Below are 21,350 nucleotides of genomic sequence, written 5' to 3' on the forward strand. Positions count from 1 at the left end.
CCTGCCCCAGAGCCACCCACCTCTTGCAGCTGTGCAATATGATCTGTTTTGCTACCCTGGTTTCTTGCCTTTCTGGGTGTTGAGGTCTAACACTGAGATTGTGTTTGCAATTTAGAGACCTGTACTCCTTGTGGAGGGAGGGTTGCAGTATCCATTGCTCTACATAGTAAATATCAGTTGAGCATCTGCTCTGTGCCGGGCCCCATGCCGGGTACTGAGGACAGAGCAGTGGCCCAGACCCACTTAAGGGGCTTACGGTTGGGGGGGGAGGCCAGTCAGGGAGAGGGCTGAGTCACCAGACAGTTCCATCACAGGGCCTTGGCCCAGCCTGGGAAGTCAGGGAAAGGTGAATGGAGAAGTAGGGGAAAGGGCAGCAGGCCCAGGTAAGGGGACAGCATGTGCAGAGGCTGGAGGGCAGGAAAACGTGCTGGGCAGCCCCACAAGAGCTCACACGGAAGACTAGAAGTAATCGTCGCTAACACATAGTGATCGCTCTATGCCGCACCCTCTTCCAAGGCTTCTGTTGATCCTAATTCCTCTCAGAAAGCCTGTGAGACACAGAGAGGCTAAGTCACTTGCCCAGGGTCACACAGCTGACAAGCTGGGAGACTCAGGACCCAAAACAACAGGGGTCTGGTTTCAGAGCTGCACTTTCCCACCAATGGCACTGCCCCCCTGCGCCTGGACTCCCTGCGACCAAACCTTTTGAGCTCGCCCCCTTTGTCATGTGAGCCTGGATGAGTGGTTTCACCTGTTTCCCAACCTGTAAAATGGGGGTCCCATGGGGTCGCCCCGGATAATGCTGTGAGTGACCAGCACAGCCTAACCTTTCGTGAATTGCCCTGAACTTTGAGGAATGACCTCAGATTAGGGATGCACCTATGCACACACACGGGCAGCTCCAGAGATCGAGCTCTCCCCCTGTCCCACGGCACCCTTCAGCTAGAGGGCCTAGAGCCCCTTTTGGAGCTCTGGGAGACACTTCTTGGGAAGGGGGCGGTTGGGGGCCCAGGCCGGGGACAACAGGTAGAGAATTGGGCTGGGGTCAGGCTTCTTGCAAACGGAAGCAAGTATAACGGGCCCAGTGCATAAATAGCCCAGCCAGACAAGGAAGTGGGGAGGCACTGCAGACTGAGGAAGTCAGGCGAAGCCAGAGGAGCCCAGAATAGCCGGCGAGTCCCACTGCAGGGCTGGCTGGAGCTGGGAAGGGCTAGAAGCCTCAAGAGGCAGACACGGTGGCACTCAATGCCAGTGCGTGCAGGAGCCAAGGAACAGTTTAAAGCAGGGAAGGACATGGCCGTACAGGTCGATGTCTCACTCCCTGTGCATGCAGGGCTGGGCGGGACCATGGCTCCCCAAAGATGTCCAGTCCCCAGAACCTGCGAATGTTGCAGTATGTGACAAAAGGCGCTTTGCAGCTGTGATTTAGTGAAAGACCCTGAGATAGGAGGAGATCCTGGATTGCCCAGTGTCAGCACAAGGATCCTCGCAAGAGGTCCATCGGAGAAGGAGAGTGACAAGGAAACTGGCCGGGGGGGGGGGGGGGGGGGGGGTGAGCTGTGGGGCTGGAGGGAGGGGCCGCGAGCCACGGAGTGGAGTGGCCACCAGAAGCGGAAGAGGCTAGAAGAGGATTCCTGCCCTGGAGCCTCCCGACGGAAATGAAGGAATGCAGCCCTGCCCACACCTTGATTGCAGACATCTGCCCTCCAGATGTATAAGACAATAAACAGGTGTTATTTTAAGCCATCCAGTTCGTGGTCGTTTGTTAGAGCAGCCTTCAGAAACTCCTACAGTTTAGGAGCGTGAACTCTGGAGCCCAGCTCTTGCCAGCTAGAGGATCTTGGGCAAGTGGCCAAAGCCCTCAGTTTCTTGGTCTGTAAAATAGGGACGTGGAATAAACAAGGTTGGTGAGATAAGGTGCTGCGTCGGAGTCTCACGGAGCCCTTCTCCTCGTTCGAGGCGTCACATCATAATTCTGTAGGATCGCAAAGTTGTGTTTTTAGAAAAAGTCCCCAGTTGCTGTAGAGTAAGTGGGCTGGAAGCAGTGAGCCTACAGCGGGGAGGCCACGGACCACAGGGGTGGAGAGAATGGGCAAACTGGGACAGAGAATGCAGGGGACAGGGAGGAAGGGGGGGACCCTGGCCTGGAGGCCTGGCGGGGCTGTCACGGAAATAAGGCACGAAGGTGGAGGAGCAGGTGTTGGGAAAAATAAAAACACAGTCCAGGTGCGTTGTGTGGGGCACCAGGCCGAGCATTCTGCTTGCTGATGCCACCAGCTTGTCACCCCAAGACTCAGAGGGAAGTTCCGTGGCTGTGGGACTGTCCAGTTTACAGATTAGGAACTGAGCCTGGGAGGTCAAAACCTCTGCCCCTGCATCCTCCAAGGTGGGGGCCCTGGTGCCCCCGCCTCTGCCAGGTGTGAGTGGGGGGGTGCAGGGTGGGGGGCGGGGAGAAGGAGCCAAGGGGCAGATGAGACTCAACCAGGCCAAGTTTATCTTCGAGTTAATGAGTAATAAGTAGTGAGAAGGGGAAGCTCAGGTTGCATGGTGGGGGGAGGGGAATTCTCAGAAAGCAGTGTAGCAAGGACCCCATTCTGGAAGTGGGGGGCCAGGAGGGAGAGTGGTCCCTGATGCTCCCAGGCCTGGCACTGCCTCTGAAGGGTGTGTGTGTGTGCGAGGGTGCAGTGGGGAAGTAACTGCACTCAAGCAGGCGTGGGGTGGAGGGGGCACCTCCCCCCACCCAGAAATCATCCCCACTTCCTTCCCCTTCTTCTCTCCTTGCCCTTCCAGCTAGGGTGGCAAGACAAAATACAGGACACCCAGTTCAATTTGAATTGCAGCTAAACAGCAAATACTTTGTTAGGGTTAAGTATGTCCCAGATACCCCACTCAGCTCAGGCAACCTGGTTCTCCCTCCCTCCATATCTGGAATGCTGGGCAGGGTGCACCAGCTAACTGGAAGTCCCATCGCACTCTCCCCAGTCTCCTCCTCTCTCTCCCCTGCTGGCTTATCTTGCCTGCCATCCCTCTCCCACACTTCTGGGCACCAATGCACACCCCCAGGAAGAAGCCTCAAAGAATTCTTTCCTTCCTAGCAGGCCCTGCTCTGCATTTGCCTTCATCCCTCTGGTCACTTCCTAGAGATCAGGGACAGGATCGTTCCCAGACTTCCACCACCATGAGCATAAAGTTTGTAAGCCCAGGGTTCCGAAGCATCTCAGCACCTTTCATTGTCAAAACAGCAGGAACTATCGGGCGCCTGGGTGGCTCAGTTGGTTAAGCGACTGCCTTCGGCTCAGGTCATGATCCTGGAGTCCCGGGATCGAGTCCCACATCAGGCTCCCTGCTTGGTAGGGAGTCTGCTTCTCCCTCTGACCCTCTCATGCTCTATCTCATTCTCTCTCTCAAATAAATAAATAAAATCTTTAAAAAAAAAAAAAAAAAAACAGCAGGAACTATCATTGATCCCATCGTTGAGCAGGATTAACTGAGGCTCTGAGAAAGAAGGAACCGAGGCTCACAGGGAGGCGGAGGCCAGCAGCAACACCTGCCCAAGATGGTCAAGCCACAGAGCCCGAATGTTTAAGGCTATGATGAATCCAGGAAATAGGGTGGGTTTGGGGGGTGGGGAGGGGAAGAGAGGGAGTAATGGGGGGTTGGGAGATCCTAGCAGGTTCCCCTCTCCCCCCCTCCCCTGTTTCAGAAGTCTACTCTCAATTCTGGACAGTAAGCAGGCATTTGCACTCTCCCCCTTTCTTCCAAAGAAGGGGTGTCGCAATCAAAGCGGACAGGGGCCAAGTTTGCTGTTTGTGCCCGCCTCCCCCGACTCCAGGCATGCCAGCATAGCCAGGAAAGGAGCGTGGTTTACAGGAAATCCTCACTGAGTTCCCCATTAACCCCTTCCTTGGGACTTTGGAAACCAGTCCTTCAGAGATCAGGATCCCCCATACCAGTTGCCTCCTGTGCCCTGGACTTCACACACCCCTTCCCCCAGATGCACAGCCTTGCTGGGAATCCAACAGATGCACGTCAAAATGATACTGAGGCAAGAATGCAAAGCTTTGCCAACAGGCTGTCATGGCGAGGCAGTGGGGAAATCAGCAATTTCCTGCAGAGTCAGCAAGTATGTAAATCAATACAGTTATGGAGGGAAAGACAGCAAAATCTAGCGAGATTGTTCACACTAGCCCTTACGCTCTAGCCTGATCCATAGGATCCATATGAGTCACCTCTGATACAGGGTTACATCCTTTCATGGCAATAACAACCCTGTGAAGTGAGTGCTATCTATAACCTCACTTTACATGGGGCAACTGAGGCTCAGAGTGGTTATTAGTCAGGTGCCCAAAGTTTACCACTAATAAGTGTCGGAACTGGAAAGTGATGCTGGCTCAAGATTACTCACTGGAGACAATATGGCTTGTAACCATGGAAGTCTGTCCACGGGGAAGAGGCCGGTTACTTTTGTACAACGCAATGTGAGGCAGCTGCCTCTAAGAACAAGGAGGCTCTCTTGGCACTGGTATTAAACCATCTCTAAGGGATACTGTTTAGGAAAAAGCAAGGTGTAACCCAGGCAGGGAAACCAGGAAGAACAGCATGTAGAGAACACTGATCACTTGTTTTTAAAACTCGTGAACATGTATAAATGCATGAGATATCTCTGGAAGGAAACCTGAAATTTGTTTGCACTGTGACATCCGAAACCTGAAAGTTTGCCAACAGGAATAGAAGGAAAGTTACCTTTTCCCTGTACACCTCCTTGCACCTTTTAGCTGTTGAACCATATGAATATATTAGGTATTCATACTGAAAAAAACTAAATACAATTCATAATAATAGTAATAATAATAATATCTTAAGAGAATGTTGATGTAAGACAGAAAAAAAGCTAGCAATAGGGAATTTGCTCGATGACGACTTTTTTTTTTTTTAATCATCATAGTCATTCAGACCATGTTGGTCACCTGACAAGGGTAGGTGAAGGGAACTCCAGGCTCCCCTTGCCCTAAAAAACATGCTCACCTGCATAGCGAACTTCTACACATACTTCAAAGCCCAGCTGAAATATCCCCCTCTCAGAAATCCTCCCTGACCCTCCAAGCAGCAGGGTTCTTCACTGAGAAGACAATCCATGGGGCCCGGAGCCTCGGTGCTGGACTCTGTCCCCCAGCCTGACCCCAGCATGGATGAAGGACTCTTGCTACCAGAATAGAGATGGACTCGTAGGAAGGGTTTGGTTAATAAATGCATGGCCCAAAGTGGACTGGGGCTCAGGCCCAGATACCTGGGGTGGGGGGCTCTCTGGCCCTCAGTGTTCCTCCAGCACAGAGTAGGTGCAACAGGGAAAGGTTCACCAGCTGGCCTTGACCCTGAGGGAGGCCATGGCAAAGGGAAGGTGTGTTCATGTTGCAGGAGGACATGCCCTTGGGTTAGTTACCTCAGGACACGCTGGCCCCAGGGATTGAAAAACTTAGGAAATAGTATTGAGAAATCTGGGGCAGCTCCAGGGAGGGGAAGGCCACCGGAGCCGTGGGCTGGGCTGAGGTGGACGGGGAGGAGGGGGGGGCGGCGGGGGGAGGCAGGCGCCGGATAAAAGGCAGCCTCCAACAGCCTCCGCTCATTCCCTCCCAACCCTCTCCCTCCATCCCTCAGTCCCTCGGTCCCTCCACTGCCCCTGCACCATGGGGCCTGCCTCAGGCCCCAGCCTGCTGCTGCTGCTGGCCCACCTCCCCCTCCTGCTGGGGGAGCCCCTGTGAGTGGTCACGACCCCTTCCCCAACACGGTTGCTTCTGAGGTTGGAGTGGGTGCTTGTGGGGTCAGGTCTCAGGAGAATTCAGGGTGCATTTGGGTGCCTGTGGAGGCAGGGGCTAGTGGGTTGGGCTGTTAATGAATTCGGGCTGCCTGTGAGTTCAAGAGTTCATGAGTTGGGTGTTTGTGGAATTCAGGGTTGTGATGGGGGGGTGTTTCTCCAACCAGGGGTCTGCGGGTTTAGGGTGCATAGGGTGTGCTGTTCAGTGATTCTGCCGCGGTAGTGAAGGCCTCGAGATCTGACCGCATGGGGATTTGGGATTTTCCCGACGTGTGGGTGAGGGTTGGGATGCCGGGTCCCTAGAACAGCATCCCCTGCCCCCACCTGCTCCTGCAGGTTCTCCATGATCACTCCCAACATCCTGCGGCTGGGGAACCAGGAGACCGTGGTGCTGGAGGCCCACGACCTGAAAGAGAAGGTTGAAGTCGTGGTCACCGTCCACGACTTCCCGGCCAAGAAGCAAGTGCTGTCCAACGAGAAAACAGATCTGACCAGCGCCAATGACTACATGAGCACCGTCACCATCAGGGTGGGTGCGCCTGCTGATGCCCCAGCCCTCTCTGGGCCCCTCCCACGTCGGAGCCCGCCCTTCTCTGAGACTCCTCCTTCAACTAGCCCCTCCTATCCTGAGCCCCTCTCCACTGTGAGGTCCTCTGAGCCCCCCGTCTGATTCCCCCTTCTTATCCCCCTCTCTGACCCCTACCGCCTCTCTAGCCCTTGGTCCCTCTCTGAGTAGCCATCCTCTCCCAACCTGGGCACACCAGGGAGACCAGGAGTGCTGGGCAGGTGCTACTGGTAGGAGGGGCAGGTGTGGGCCCCACCGAAGGCCTGGGGGCCAGATGTGGGCAAGGGGCCCAGAAGGAGACCCCTAATGATCCTCTGGTCCACCCCTAGATCCCGACCAACAAGGAGTTAATATCAGAGAGGGGAAAGAGTTTCGTGACTATCCAGGCGGCCTTTGGGGCCACCGTGGTGGAGAAGGTGGTGCTGATCAGCCCTCAGAGCGGGTACCTCTTCATCCAGACGGACAAGACCATCTACACCCCAGGATCCACAGGTAAGGGGCTGGGCAGCGGCTGGAGAGGGCCGGGGGCTGGGCTGCAGGGAGGGGCAGGGCCTCACCCACTGCCCCCTTTCTCTCCCACCACCTCCCAGTCCTCTATCGGATCTTCACCCTGGACCACAGCCTGCTGCCCGTGGGTCGGAGCGTTATCGTCGTCATCCAGGTACCAGCCAGCCAGGGCCCCAGATACGCCCAGAGCAGAGACTCGGGGAGAGACAAAGAGATAGAGAGAGACAGAGAAAGAGACTCCAAAAAAGGCACATCTGAAGAGACCTAAAGGCAAAGAGATGTGTAGAGCCACAAACACAGAAAGAGTCCTGGAAACAGGGAAGAGATACAGGGATACCACGTGGATTCTGGCTCCAGATAAATCTCTGATTACTGCGTGACTCCAGAAAGGTCACTTCACCTTCCTGGGCCTCAGTTTTCTCATCTGAAGTTTGGGGTGACGGATAAAACCTATGTAGTTCATTCCGCCTCCTGCAGCCAGAGGGCGCCCGCGAGCACCCAACTCAGGTCCTGTCCTCTGCCCAGAGCGCCCCAGGTGTTCCCACCTCCCTGGCGTAAAAGCCTAAGTCCTCCTGCGGTCCCCAAGGCCCAGCACGACCTGCCCTGTCCCCTCTCTGTCCTCCCCTCCTCTCTCTCTTCCCCTTACTCACTCGGCTTCAGCCACATGGGCCTCCTTGCTGTACCTCCAACTGCCATGCAGGACCTGCCCCAGGACCTTTGCACACGTTGTTCCCCTGTACCCAGAAAACCCTCTTCCTCCAAATACCCACACTGCTTGCCCCCTCACGTCCTTCAAGTCTTTGCTCAAATGTCACCAATGTCCCAATTTTATAGAGAAGCCTCCCTGAGCTTCCTATAAAATTGCCACCCCCTCCCCCTCAATGTACACACACCACAATCTTTTCCCTTCTTGTCATCTCCTCTTGGCATCCTAACAGTTGGGTTTATTCATTTGCTAATTGCCCCCTCCCCCAACCTCCACAGAACCTAAATTCCACATGGGAAGGGATTTTTATCTGTTCGCTCAGGGCCTTATCTCCTGAACCCAGAAAGTGCTTGGCATATAGGGAGAAGGGAGGAAGGGGGCGAGGGAAAATGGGAGGAGGAAGTGAAGGAGGGAGGAAAGAGGTGGGTCTTTCTCAGAGAATCATCATGAGTATTTCTTGAAATCATGCAAAGGTAACAGGGACCAGGTTCTGACAGCCGTGAGCTGATTTTGGGGGTCAGTGGAATTTGTGGGGACCGGCCAACACACACGTCTAATGGCACAGCCTCGGCCCAGTTCCAGTCGAATGTCGCCTCGTACCAACAGGAATCCGTTATCCACAATTATCCCAATCTCCAAGAGGAGCCAGAAAGCCAGATGTTTACATGATGTCTCCTGACGTTTCATTATTGGCAACAAATGAAATAATGTGGATTTGGTCGAACCACATGTAATTGCTATCCTTGTAGGTCAAAGAGTCGAACATAGGCAGTCCTTTGTGGCTCAGCAACCACAAAATGCTTACCACAGAGTCCTGCCCAACGTAGGTGGTAAATGCTGGTTATTGTTAGTATTCAGACAGACACTGATGATAGTGAGCTCCGGCTTACATTAACCAGGTCCCAAGCCAGTGAAGTAGGGGCTCTATTTATCCCTTTTTCTAGATGGGCACATTGAGCACAGAGAGGTTAAGGAACTTGCGTAAGGTCACACAGCTCATAAATGGCAAAGCGGAGATTTGAATCCAGGCCGACTGACCCAAGTCCACGTTCAAAACCAGTAGTCGTGACACACAGAGAGTGGCCAGACACAGAGAGGGAGAGGAGAACCTAGGGGTTAAGCCTGATCTCTAAAGAGACACACCCTCCCTGTCTTCACAGACCCCCGACGGTGTTCCCATCAAGCGGGACTCCCTGTCTTCTCAAAACCAGGTTGGCATCTTGTCCCAGTCTTGGAACATCCCGGAGCTGGTCAAGTATGTCAGGCCCTCCTGGAGGGGGTTCCCTATCCCAAGGGAGGGCGTGGGGGCATGTGGGGCTCACTCGCCTGCCTTCCCCCACAGCATGGGGCAGTGGAAAATTGAGGTCCACTACGAAGATGCCCCGCAGCAGGTCTTCTCCGCTGAGTTCGAGGTGAAGGAATATGGTAAGAGGAGGGAGTCCGGGTGGGGGCCCCCGTGGCGCCAGGCCCCAGTGCTGGTGCCCTACTGGTGCGTCTCTTCCCCCAGTGCTGCCCAGTTTTGAGGTCCAAGTGGAGCCTGAAGAGAAATTCTACTATATCGATGACCCAGAGGGCCTGGAGGTCACCATCACGGCCAGGTGAGGGGCTGGGAATGGGGCCAGGTGGTAGGATAGGTGAGGAAGGCAGGTGAGGGGGCAGGTGAGGGCCAGATGAGGATCAGGTGAGCAGCCAGGGGTGGAGCCGGGTGAGGGCCAGGTGAGGGGCTGGGTGAGGGACCAGATATGGACCAGGTAAGAACCAGGTGAGAACCAAGTGAGGGACCAGGGGCTCTGCAGGAGGAGTGAGTGGACGTTTGGAAGGAGGCGTGCCTTTCAGGAGAGGAGCACCTGAGACTCTCTTGCCTCTCAGGTTCTTGTACGGGAAGAATGTGGATGGAACAGCCTTCGTCATCTTTGGGATCCAGGATGGTGACCACAGGATTTCGCTGGCCCAGTCCCTCACCCGTATTACGGTGCTCTGCCCCTCCGAGCCTCCTCCACTCTGAACTTCCGCCCTCCCCCACCCTCACCCCTCACCCCTCCCCCTTTCTGAGTCTCCTTTCCTCTTCCCAGATCGAAGATGGCACTGGGGAGGCCAAGCTGAGCCGAAAGGTCCTGCTGGACGGGGTGTACCCCTCCCAAGCAAATGCCTTGGTGGGGAAGTCCTTGTACGTGTCAGTCACTGTTGTCTTGCACTCAGGTGAGGCCTGGTCTGAGGGCAGAGGCCCAACTGAGGGGGAGGCCCAGTGTGAGGGCAGAGGCCCAGAATGAGGGTGGAATCCAGTCTGAGAAGGGAGAGGAGAGGCCAAGTCTAAGAGAGGAGATCCAGATGAAAGTGATATCCAGCTTGACAAGGGAGGCCCAGTCTCAGCGGGGAGGCCCAGAATGAAGGTGGGATTCAGTCTGACAGAGGAGGCCCAGTCTGAGGGGGGAGATCTAGAATGAAGGTGGGATCCAGTCTGACAAAGGAGGCCCAGTCGGGGCGAGGCCCAGTATGAAGGTGGGATCCAGTCTGACAGAGGAGGCCCAGGCTGAGGGGGGAGACCCAGAATGAAGGTGGGATCCAGTCTGACAGAGGAGGCCCAGTCGGGGCGGTGGGAGACCTGGTATGAAGGTGGGGTCCAGGCTGGAGGGGTGGCCCAGGAACATGCCCTCATGGCTGGCCCCCTCAGGCAGCGACATGGTGGAGGCGGAGTGCAGCGGGATCCCCATCGTGACCTCCCCCTACCAGATCCACTTCACCAAGACACCCAAGTACTTCAAACCAGCCATGCCCTTTGACCTCATGGTGAGACCCAGGGTGGTCCTGCAATCCCCCATCTTGCTCCGGAGCACTGGCTACGTCTCTGGGTCCATCTACACCCCCTCCACCTGCCCCTGCACCCACAGGTGTTCGTGACAAACCCTGACGGCTCCCCAGCCCGCCACATCCCTGTGGAGATCACGGGCACCAAAGCACAGGCCTTAACCCAGGAAGATGGTGTGGCCAAGCTGACCATGAACACACCCAAGAACCCGCAGCCGCTGCTCATCACCGTGAGTCCTCACCCACCTGGGGCCCCATTCCAGAGAGCCCGGGAACTGTATTTACACAGAGGGACCCTGCCCGCTGCCCACAGCCATCCTGCCACCTGCAGAGTGGGGCCCTTTTATTTGCATAAAGGGCTCATGTCGCTCATATAGAGATATTTTCATTCACACAGAGATGTTTTCATTTGCAGAGAGGAGTTCTCGTCTGCACTAGGGGTTCTTCTGGCTGCTTAGCTATCGTAGAAGGATCATTGTGATTATATTCAACCCACCTAGATAATCCAAAACAATCTCCCATCCTCTGATCCTTAATTTAATTCCATTTGCAAAGTCCCTCTTGCCACAGAAGCTACCGTATTCACAGGTCCCAGGAATGAGGACAAGGACATCTTTGGGGGGCCAGCATTCATCCCTCTTTCCTCGCGCAGGTAAGCACGAAGAAGGATGGTATCCCACAGTCTCGACAGGCCACCAGGAATATGGAGGCCCAACCCTACACCGCCATGGGCGAGGTCAAAAACTACCTGCATCTCTCCGTGCCTCGCTTGGAGCTCAAGCCAGGGGAAACCCTCAATGTCAATTTCCACCTGCGAGCAGACCGCAACCAGGAGCGGACCATCGCCTACTACACCTACTTGGTCCGTGGCTTCCTAAGATCCCAGGCACCCCACACACACACAACACACACCCCCCCACCAAGCTGCTTCTCCAGCACTTCCAAGCCCAGGTCGCCCCACTCCCTCCCACCTTGCTGATCCTTATACCAACTTGTTCCCCCCAGATCATGAACAAAGGGAAGATTTTGAAGGTGGGCCGCCAGAAGCGGGAACCTGGCCAGGACCTGGTCGTCATGCCTCTGACCATGACTACGGATTTCATTCCTTCCTTCCGCCTGGTGGCTTATTACACACTCGTTGACAGCAAGGGCCAGAGGGAGGTGGTGGCTGATTCCGTGTGGGTGGATGTCAAGGACTCCTGTATAGGCACGGTAAGCTTCCCAAGCCTTCCCCTGCACCCAGCTTGGGACTCCCCACTTGGCCAGTGCTTTCTCGGTCTCTGCCTCCCTCCAGCCTTCCGGGTGGGCTCTCCACGGGGGTCATAGCGTCTCTGCCTCTGTCTTCTCCTTTCCCAGCCCCTTCTCTCCGCCACCCCACACCCACACCCCCCCTTGCTCCCCGTGCACCGCTCTGTTTCAGCCTCGGGGCGGGGCCTCTCTTGCTCCCCCGTTCTCTCTCTCCTGGCCTTCCTGCCTTCGCTCCCTCTGGCTTCAGCAGCACCACGGCTGCCCTCGGCTGACCGAGACCCGGCCCGGCAGCGCTGACCCCTCCCTCCTGCCCCCCCGTCCACCCCCCCCCCACAGCTGGTGGTGAAAGGTGGCAGGAAGGACGAGAGGCCACACCTGCCTGGACAGCAGATGATCCTCAAGATCCAGGGTGACCCGGGGGCCCGAGTGGGGCTCGTGGCGGTGGACAAGGGTGTGTTCGTGCTGAACAAGAAGAACAAGTTGACTCAGAGCAAGGTGCGCCCCCGGCCGCTACGGTCGGGTGGAAGGCAGCAGGGGCAAAGGGGTGGCGTTGGGGTGAGGTGGCCGTGGCGCTGCGGAGGGCACGGGAAGGGGGGTCAGGCGTGGGCTGGAAGGAGGTCGGAGCGGACACAGGTGGGCTGGACGTTAAGGCTGCAGAAGGGAGTGCGGATGGACAAGCCCACGCTGGGGGTGGTCGTGGGCACGGCCGGGTCGCAGCTCTGAGACGGGTCTGGGGACGAGAACGGAGGGGCGGGTGGGCGCGTTGGCCGGGGGGTGGAGGCCGCGGCCGTGACCCCTTCGGGCCCCGCAGATCTGGAACGTGGTGGAGAAGGCAGACATCGGCTGCACGGCGGGCAGCGGGAAGGACTATGCCGGGGTCTTCACGGACGCGGGGCTGGCCTTCAAGACCAACAAAAACCTGCAGACGGCCCAGAGGACAGGTGAGCGCCGGGGAGGGCACAGCGGAGGGCAGGGTTCTGGGGTCAGGCGGCCCCGGGTTCAAGTCCTGCCTCCGCCACCATCTAGCGAGTCACTGCTTTCTGAGCCTCAGTTTCCTCCTCTGTCAAATGGGAGCAACAAGTCCCCTCCCTCGTGGCTACTGAGAGGAGTACATCGAGGACTCATGGGCGGTGCTTAACCCATCCCGTTGCTGTCCGCCTGCCCCTCAGCTCTTGAGTGCCCCAAACCAGCCGCCCGGCGCCGCCGCTCCGTCCAGCTCATGGAGAAGAGGCTAGACAAAGGTGCGAGCCCTGCCCGCCCCCTGACCCCTGCCCACACGGGGCCCCAGCCAAGGAGGGAGGCGGGCAGGGCCTGGCCGTGGGGTCGGCCTCCCCGCGGGGCTGTCCCGAGTTCCTCCTGCTTCGAGGCCCCGGGCTGAGGGCATGACGTGGGGTCTGTGCCCCCCACAGAGGGCCAGTACCCGCTGGACGTGCGCAGGTGCTGCAAGGATGGCATGCGGGACAACCCCATGAAGTTCCCCTGCGAGCGCAGGGCCCAGTTCATCTTCCACGAGGAGAAGGAGCGGTGCGTGAAGGCCTTCCTCGACTGCTGCAACTACATCACCCAGCTGCGGCTCCAGCACAGCCGCGACGGGCCTCTGGGACTGGCCAGGAGTGAGTCTGCTGAGGGCGGCGGGGGGGGGGGGGGGGTGGCGCTGAGGACGGAGGGGTCTGTCTGAGGGGGAAGGGCCTGTCTGAGGGGGAAGGGGGCCTGTCTGAGGGAGGAGGGCCTGTCTGAGGGGGAGGAGGGTCTGTCTGAGGGGGAAGGGCCTGTCTGAGGGGGAAGGGGGCCTGTCTGAGGGGGAAGGGCCTGTCTGAGGGGAAGGGGGCCTGTCTGAGGGGGAGGGGGCCTGTCTGAGGGAGGAGGGACTATCTGAGGGGGAAGGGGGCCTGTCTGAGGGAGGAGGGGGCCTGTCTGAGGGAGGAGGGACTGTCTGAGGGGGAAGGGGGCCTGTCTGAGGGAGGAGGGGGCCTGTCTGTGGGAGGAGGGCCTGTCTGAGGGAAGAGGGGACCTGTCTGAGGGAGGAGGGCCTGTCTGAGGGAAGAGGGGACCTGTCTGAGGGGGAAGGGGGCCTGTCTGAGGGAGGAGGGCCTGTCTGAGACAGAGGGGCCTGTCTGAGGGGGAAGGGCCTGTCTGAGGGAGGAGGGCCTGTCTGAGGGGGAAGGGGGCCTGTCTGAGGGAGGAGGGGCCTGTCTGAGGGGGTAGGGCCTGTCTGAGGGGAAAGGGGGCCTGTCTGAGGGAGGAGGGCCTGTCTGAGGGGGAGGAGGGCCTGTCTGAGAGGGAGGAGGACCTGTCTGAGGGAGGAGGGCCTGTCTGAGAGGGAGGAGGGACTGTCTGAGGGGGAAGGGGGCCTGTCTGAGGGAGGAGGGGGCCTGTCTGAGGGAGGAGGGACTGTCTGAGGGGGAAGGGGGCCTGTCTGAGGGAGGAGGGGGCCTGTCTGAGGGGGTAGGGCCTGTCTGAGGGGAAGGGGGCCTGTCTGAGGGAGGAGGGCCTGTCTGAGGGGGTAGGGCCTGTCTGAGGGAGGAGGGCCTGTCTGAGGGAGGAGGGCCTGTCTGAGGGGGAAGGGCGCCTGTCTGAGGAAGGAGGGCCTGTCTGACGAGGAAGGGCCTGAGGGAAAAGGGGGCCTGTGTGAGGGAGGGGGGCCTGTGTGAGGGAGGAGGGCCTGTCGGAGGTGAAAGGGGGCCTGTCTGAGGGAGGAGGGCCTGTCTGAGGGGAAGGGGGGCCTGTCTGAGTGGGAAGGGGGCCTGTCTGAGGGAGGAGGGCCTGTCTGAGGGGGAGGAGGACCTATCTGAGGGAGGAGGGCCTGTCTGAGGGGAAAGAGGGCCTGTCTGAGGGGAAAGGGGGCCTGTCTGAGGGAGGAGGGCCTGTCTGAGGGGAAAGGGGGCCTGTCTGAGGGAGGAGGGGCTGTCTGAGAGGGAGGAGGGCCTGTCTGAGGGAGGAGGGCCTGTCTGAGGGGAAGGGGGCCTGTCTGAGGGAGGAGGGGCTGTCTGAGAGGGAGGAGGGCCTGTCTGAGAGGGGATGATGCCTCTGTCTGAGATGGGTTTTCAGCTTGTCTTTACCAAAGAAAACTCATTTATGGTGCTTTCCAAAGAGGTGCCTAACTCAATGCCTAACAACCTCTGTCACTTCATTTTCATTCATTCGTTCATTCATTCAGTTCTGGATAAGACAAAACGTGTACCCACTTGAAACTTTACACCTCAGGCCAAATAAATCTTAAGCAAAGCCAAGAGAAATCTCTCTTATAATAAGAGCATTTAAAGCAGGACCAGAGCAGTCTCCAGCACAAAGTGGCGCTGAGAGGACAGACATTGCCCAACTGCCATTTGCTGAGAGGCTTGGAGCCCAGTGAGGCCTGATCCCTCCTTTTTAAAAATGCTTTTTAATGTGCCTTGATTAGGGAAAGATCTTTCTGCTAGGATGGGCGTTGTTGAAACTGAAGCCAGGGACAGCACACGGTGAACAGCCCGGGACCTTTTGTGAGGGTCACCTTGGCAAATTCCCAGCTCATCCCACCCTTTCCAGATTGTTCTTTTTAACCATTTTATGCAGAGCCTTTGCTGCTCTGGTGATCGTTCTCATTGGCCCTTTGAACACTTCTTTTGCACATCCCACTGTTTCATGGGGGACCAGAAATTGTGTCCTTCAAATTGGGCTCCAAGAACAAAGGCCCATGTGAGCGGCTCTTGAAATCGAGGGAAATTACCTTATTAACTACAGGATGAAAAGTCACAAAAGATAATACCTTTGCTTAAAAACTGAGGAAGAAGGGGAAATTTCACAGCAGCAGGCTGCCTGATCAAAGCAAAAATAATCCTCTTTTTTTTTTTCTTTAAAGAGTCTCCAACAGAAAAAGTGGAAATGGGCATAAAAACTTTTTTTCCCCTCTGAACCGTGTGAGGACCCACCACTCCCAACTAGCTCAGTGTAGATTTCCTAGAAGCAGAGATATTCTCCCAGAAAACCCAGCACAGTCACCAGAATTAGGACATTAATGTTGACTCATTGTCACCACCAAACCCTCCAGCCCCATTCAAGTTGCGCCAGTGGTTTCGCTTTGGTTTGGTCTGGTTTGGTCTGGTTTGGTTTGGTTTGGTTTGGTCTGGTTTGGTTTGGGTTTAGGTCCTTTATAGGAAAAGGATCCGGTCCAGAATTGGACGTCATATTTGCTGGTGGGGTCTCCTTAGTGTCCGTGGATCTGCCCGACCCCTGCAGAGCATCCATCTTGCAGCGGCACTCATGTCCAGCTCTTTGGGGGGCTGTCCCGCCGTTTGGGTTGGCTCGATGTTTCCTCATAATCACATTCAGCTTCTGCATTTTTGTCAGCACTGTCACAAAAGAGACATTGTGGCCTTCTTAGTGCATCCTATCAGGGGCCTTGTGACCTTGATTCATCCCATTGTTGGCGATGTGACCCTTGATCACTTGGTTAGGCCGTGTGTCTGCTGGGCTGCTTCATTGTAAAGTTCCTCTTTGTTCCCTTATAGTTGCTTTTGGGAAACTTCTTTTTTTTTTTTTTTTTTTTTTAAAGATTTTGTTTATTTATTTGAGAGAGAGAGAATGAGAGAGAGAGAGCACATGAGAGGGGGGAGGGTCAGAGGGAGAAGCAGACTCCCTGCCGAGCAGGGAGCCCGATGCGGGACTCGATCCAGGGACTCCAGGATCATGACCTGAGCCGAAGGCAGTCGCTCAACCAACTGAGCCACCCAGGCGCCCCGCTTTTGGGAAACTTCTTTTTGCTATCAGATCACAGCAAAATTCAAGCCAAGGGAAATTTTCCCCCAGATCAATTTTTACTTAACCTATATGACAGCAGGTAGGGGACTCCTTATATGGTAACACATATTTTTTTGTGCACACTTATATTTTTATTGTTTTTGTTGTTGTTGTTCTTTATTGTTTTGGCTCTTAAGAGGCAGTCACCTCTTAAAGGCAGACATTGCCAAAGTGGACAGATATTTCTAAATTCTTTTAGCTGGAAGGCTAGCACTCCCTTCACCACCACCCCTAAAAAAGACCCAAAGATTTCCAACGCACATGAACAAAGGATTTTCCCTTCAACCTGTGCAAAATATACTAACCTAGGCTTGCTGCCTACCACTCCAGCGAACTACAGACTTCCTTTCTCAAAGAGGAAAATTAGACAAAAATATCTGATCTACCAGCATAGGGCTTACACACGCTTGGGTGTTTTCATCCCCTAGCATTGTGTACTTTTTTTTAGCCAATTGTGGGTGAGACAGAGAGTTGCTTACATGTTCGTACCGGAAAGGCACTTTGATGGGTTATTTCAGAATGTGGGTGGATTTAGGCATCAGTGGACTTCACCTACTTTGTTACTTGGCAGACCCAGAGCCAAGTTACAATCTGCCCATCATGTTTTGAAGAAAGCCCAGACAGGGTTGAGCCCTATTCTGGCCCCGCTTCATCTACTTGCTGATGGTGTCAGCCAGGCTTGAAAAGGCCACCCCCTCTCCAGGGGTCACCATCAGGTCTGGGGAGCCTGTCGAGCCCCCTGTTTGCTTCAGGACCATCACCATCAGATGCGGCAGGCAAGGAACCTAGGAACCCTCAGGCTTAGAGAGAGGCTCGAGCGAATGCTTTCAATTCTATGAAAATTGGGGGAGGGGTAAATAATTTAACCAGCCTGGATTGTTTTTGCCTTTATACCAACACAGTTGTAAAATATAATTTTTAATAGTGTGTTTATGGAGGAAGGAGTCACAAAGGCAAACATGCCTACCCCCCCGCCCCACCCCACAAAGTCATCGCATGGCCGTGGGTGTGTTTTGCTGCTAAAAACCCCTCCAGAGATACAGAGATAAATATCTCCAGGGACAGTGGGGAAATGGGTCTGTCCTAAACCCAGATTGCTCCCCTCCCCACCCCTACCTCCCAGGTGACTTGGACGAGGAGATAATACCAGAAGAGGACATCATTTCCCGAAGCCAGTTCCCTGAGAGCTGGCTGTGGACCATAGAGAATCTCAATGAACCCGAGAAAAATGGGTAAGACTAAGATAACCCCCCACTTCAACCCACCTCCCAGACCAGCTCCTATAGCACCCCAGACTGGACCACTTAACTTGCGTGCACCCCAACCCCCCTCTTTTCTTGAGTCACTGTGCAACCCCACAACCCAGCCTAGAAAAATTGGGAGTCGGGCTACTCACATTTGCCCAGCCGCCACCCCCCTCCAACCGTTCCCTTGGGGCCCCTCCATCCCGGCGCTCCCCCACAACCCGGACACAGGTCTTCTAATGCTCCCACATCTCCCCCATCCAGAATCTCCACGAAGACCATGAATGTGTTTTTGAAAGATTCCATCACCACATGGGAGATTCTGGCTGTGAGCTTGTCGAAGGACAAAGGTGAGAGAAGGCGGTGGCCCCACCCTCGGGAGGCAGGGACCCCAGGGCCACTGGCATTTTCTCACCCCATCCAGAGAGATCCCTGTTTCTTGGTGGCTGGAGGGCTGTCAGATCCTACTCTGTGGGTGACATGGTCAGTGCTTTTTGTAGACAGATTTTATTTTGAGAGCAGTTTTAGGCTCACAGCAAAATTGAGGGGAAGGTACAAAGATTCCCCACACACCCTCATTCCACCTCCCCACATGCACAGTCTGCCCGACTACCAGCACCCCACATCCAGCACGGGCCCGGCATCATCACCCCAAGTTCATAGTTGACGTTAGGGTTCACTCTTGGTGTTGTACAATCTATAGATCTCGAACAAAGGTATAAGGACATATATCCACCATTGCAGTATCATACAAGATAATTTGCAACCACAAACACCCTTAAAGGGTGATGTCGATAGGATGGTGGGTAGAGCGATTAAGAAAATGTAGAAGAGGAAGCAGAATGAAATGCATGATTGGAACATCGGTGGTCAGGTTATGAAACCTGGCTGTCCCGGGCCCTCCACTGCGGAGAGCCGGCTGTGAGAGCCTGGGGAGTCCTGCCCGACGTGGGTGGTCTCGAGCAGTGCAGGGAGCAGGATGAGAAGAGGGACGCAGGAACTTTAAGCGCCAATTTTAAGTGGTGCCAAAAAACTCTGGCGCCCAGATAAGTAATATTTTCATGCAATCATTTTATTTTATTTTATTTTATTTTATTTTATTATGTTGTGTTAATCACAGTACATTACATCATTAGTTTTTCATGCAATCATTTTTTAAAAATCAACGTGAGTGCAAAAAAAAAAAAATCCATGATGAACAAAACATCTACATTTTAAATAGAAGCCAGGGCCACGCCAAGCCATACTGGAATTTGAGGCAAGAGGGAGAAAGAGCAGGGGGAGGGGCAGAGGGAGAAGCAGACCCCCTGCTGAGCAGGGAGCCCGATGCGGGACTCGATCCCAGGACCCTGGGATCATGACCTGAGCCAAAGGCAGACACTTAACCGACTAAGCCACCCAGGCATCTTTTTTTAAAATTTTTTTTTTTTTAAAGATTTTGAGGTGTCCTTTAAATAAGAGAAGTTCTTGCAGCTTGAAAAAAGAAAGTTGAAAGCCACAGATTATTTATTTTTTAAAGATTTTATTTATTTATTTGAGAGAGAGAGGGCGGTAGTAGAGAGAGCACCAGCAAGTAGGAGAGGGAGAAGCAGGTTCCCCGCTGAGCAGGGAGCCCGATGCAGGACTCAATCCCAGGACCCTGAGATCATGACCTGAGCTGAAGGCAGACCCTTAACCAACTGAGCCCCCCAGGTGCCCCAAAAGCCACAGTTTAGATCCTTGTCCTGAAACCATGTTCCCTGAACCACTAGCAATCTGGCAAAGGTGCTTTACCTGGGAGTTTGTTAGAAATTCAGAATCTTGGACCCCTCTCCTGACCTGCTGACTCAGAACCTGCATTTTAATGCGGTCCCTAGGGGGTCTGTATTCATGTAGAGCCACTCATGTGGCTCCGAGCTGGATGGTTCTCTGTGGTAGGGCCCTGCCCTGTGCAGTGTAGGATGTTGAGCAGTATTCATGGCCTCTACCTGCTAGATCCCAGTAGCACACCCCGCGCAGTTGTGATGTCCCCAAAACATCCCCAGAAGTTGCCCAATGTCCCCTGGGTGGGATGGGGGGCGGAATCCTACAGGGCCCTGTGGTTTTGGGATTCCGCTCTCCGTGCCCTTGTGATAGCTTCTCGACATCATTGTCTCACCAGGCACGATTTTAACTCTCAACACATTATCTCAGTCAACGCTCACAACCACCCTACGAGCTTGGTACTATTATTCTCCTACAAATGAGGATACTGAAGCCAGGGAAGGAAGGTGACTTGCCCAAGATCATTGGGGGATGAACCTTCCAGGAACCCCATCTTAGAGCTTCAGAATAAATATTTTAGCATTGTAACCCACGAAACTTGGAAATTTCAGACTCCTGAGCTACTATGAATTCAAAAGTCAGGGTTACAAGCAGAGAGCTTCCCAAGCTTAAATGCCTGGGTTCAAATCCCAGGTCCTCCCTTGGGGAGCTTTGTGGCCTGAGTCAAGTTACTCAACCTCTCTGTGCTCATCCATAAAATGGGCACAATAGAAATAGTACCTACTCACAGTGGTTTTGGGAGGATTTTATGAACTAACACACAGGAAGCCCTTACAATGGTGCCTGGCATGTTATAACTGTCCGATGTGTGTGAGTTATTATTGGAGCCAATCATATTTTAGAGACCAAAGGGTAAATGCCTTTCAGAGATGCATGGACACTTCCTCAAATCCCACAAATCATGCCACCAGAAGTCAGTCTTTTTTTTTTTTTTTAATTAATAGATTTTTTTTAAAAACAGTTTTAAGTTTATAGAAACAATTGGGCAAAAAAGCACAGAGAGTTGCCACACACCCCTCCATTCCCCTCAGTTCCCATTCTTAACCCCTATTTGCATTAGGGTGGTACATTTGCTACAATTGATGGGCCCAAATGAATACATTATTTTTTGTTTGTTTAAGATTTATTAGAGGGCGCCTGGGTGGCTCAGTTGGTTAAGCGACTGCCTTCGGCTCAGGTCATGATCCTGGAGTCCCTGGATCGAGTCCCACATCGGGCTCCCTGCTCGGCGGGGAGTCTGCTTCTCCCTCTGACCCTCCCCCCTCTCATGTGCTCTCTCTCATTCTCTCTCTCTCAAATAAATAAATAAAATCTTTTAAAAAAAATAAAAATAAATTAAAAAAAAAGATTTATTAGAGAGAGAGAGAGAGTGGGAGGAGGGGCAGAGGGAGAGAGAGAATCCTGATGTAGACTCCCCGCTGAACGGGAAGCCCGATGTGGGGGCTCGATCTCATGACCCTGAGATCATGACCTGAGCAGAAACCAAGAGTCGGACGCTTCACCGACTGAGCCACCCAGGCGCCCCTGGGCACATTATTATTAACTGCAGCCAATAGCTTAGGGCTCCACAACAGTGTTGTACCTTCTAAGGGTTTGGACAAACCTGTAACGACATGTTTCACTGCCTTAAAAGTAACACAGATCGTGTGTCAGAAGTCCTTCCATCTTGTCCGAAGGGAAGAGCTCAGTCTGGGGCAAGCACGCCTTCGTCTCTCCTGCTCTTGTTGAACAACTTCGATCAGCAAGGAGAGGGGAGCAGGTGCAGCTTTCTGCCCAGCTAACCAGTATTGAACAAAACCGTTTTGCTTTCCTTGAGGGAACCTCCTATTTGTGGTGCAAAACCTGGCTTTTCACACACCATAGTAAATTAAATTTGAGTTTAAA

The 21,350-nt window shown here is 54.5% G+C and overlaps 1 protein-coding gene across 1 annotated transcript in view; it reads left to right on the forward strand.

The window, feature by feature from the left end:
* Window positions 1-5,636: 5,636 nt before the first annotated feature.
* Window positions 5,637-21,350, forward strand: part of C3 (complement C3) — a 35,261-nt gene continuing 19,547 nt past the window's right edge. Inside the window, exons 1-19 of the mRNA XM_036066122.2 lie at window positions 5,637-5,755; window positions 6,149-6,341; window positions 6,707-6,869; window positions 6,968-7,038; window positions 8,751-8,845; window positions 8,933-9,015; window positions 9,098-9,188; window positions 9,460-9,562; window positions 9,663-9,789; window positions 10,262-10,377; window positions 10,479-10,625; window positions 11,048-11,257; window positions 11,401-11,607; window positions 11,980-12,138; window positions 12,455-12,584; window positions 12,813-12,884; window positions 13,053-13,256; window positions 17,543-17,651; window positions 17,928-18,013. Of these exons, the coding sequence (XP_035922015.1) occupies window positions 5,685-5,755; window positions 6,149-6,341; window positions 6,707-6,869; window positions 6,968-7,038; window positions 8,751-8,845; window positions 8,933-9,015; window positions 9,098-9,188; window positions 9,460-9,562; window positions 9,663-9,789; window positions 10,262-10,377; window positions 10,479-10,625; window positions 11,048-11,257; window positions 11,401-11,607; window positions 11,980-12,138; window positions 12,455-12,584; window positions 12,813-12,884; window positions 13,053-13,256; window positions 17,543-17,651; window positions 17,928-18,013 (2,437 nt within the window). The 5' untranslated portion in view covers window positions 5,637-5,684. The remainder of the gene's footprint in view (window positions 5,756-6,148; window positions 6,342-6,706; window positions 6,870-6,967; window positions 7,039-8,750; window positions 8,846-8,932; window positions 9,016-9,097; window positions 9,189-9,459; window positions 9,563-9,662; window positions 9,790-10,261; window positions 10,378-10,478; window positions 10,626-11,047; window positions 11,258-11,400; window positions 11,608-11,979; window positions 12,139-12,454; window positions 12,585-12,812; window positions 12,885-13,052; window positions 13,257-17,542; window positions 17,652-17,927; window positions 18,014-21,350) is intronic.

The sequence above is a fragment of the Halichoerus grypus genome, chromosome 1 (assembly GCF_964656455.1).
Source record: "Halichoerus grypus chromosome 1, mHalGry1.hap1.1, whole genome shotgun sequence".
In the NCBI taxonomy this organism is placed as follows: domain Eukaryota; kingdom Metazoa; phylum Chordata; class Mammalia; order Carnivora; family Phocidae; genus Halichoerus; species Halichoerus grypus.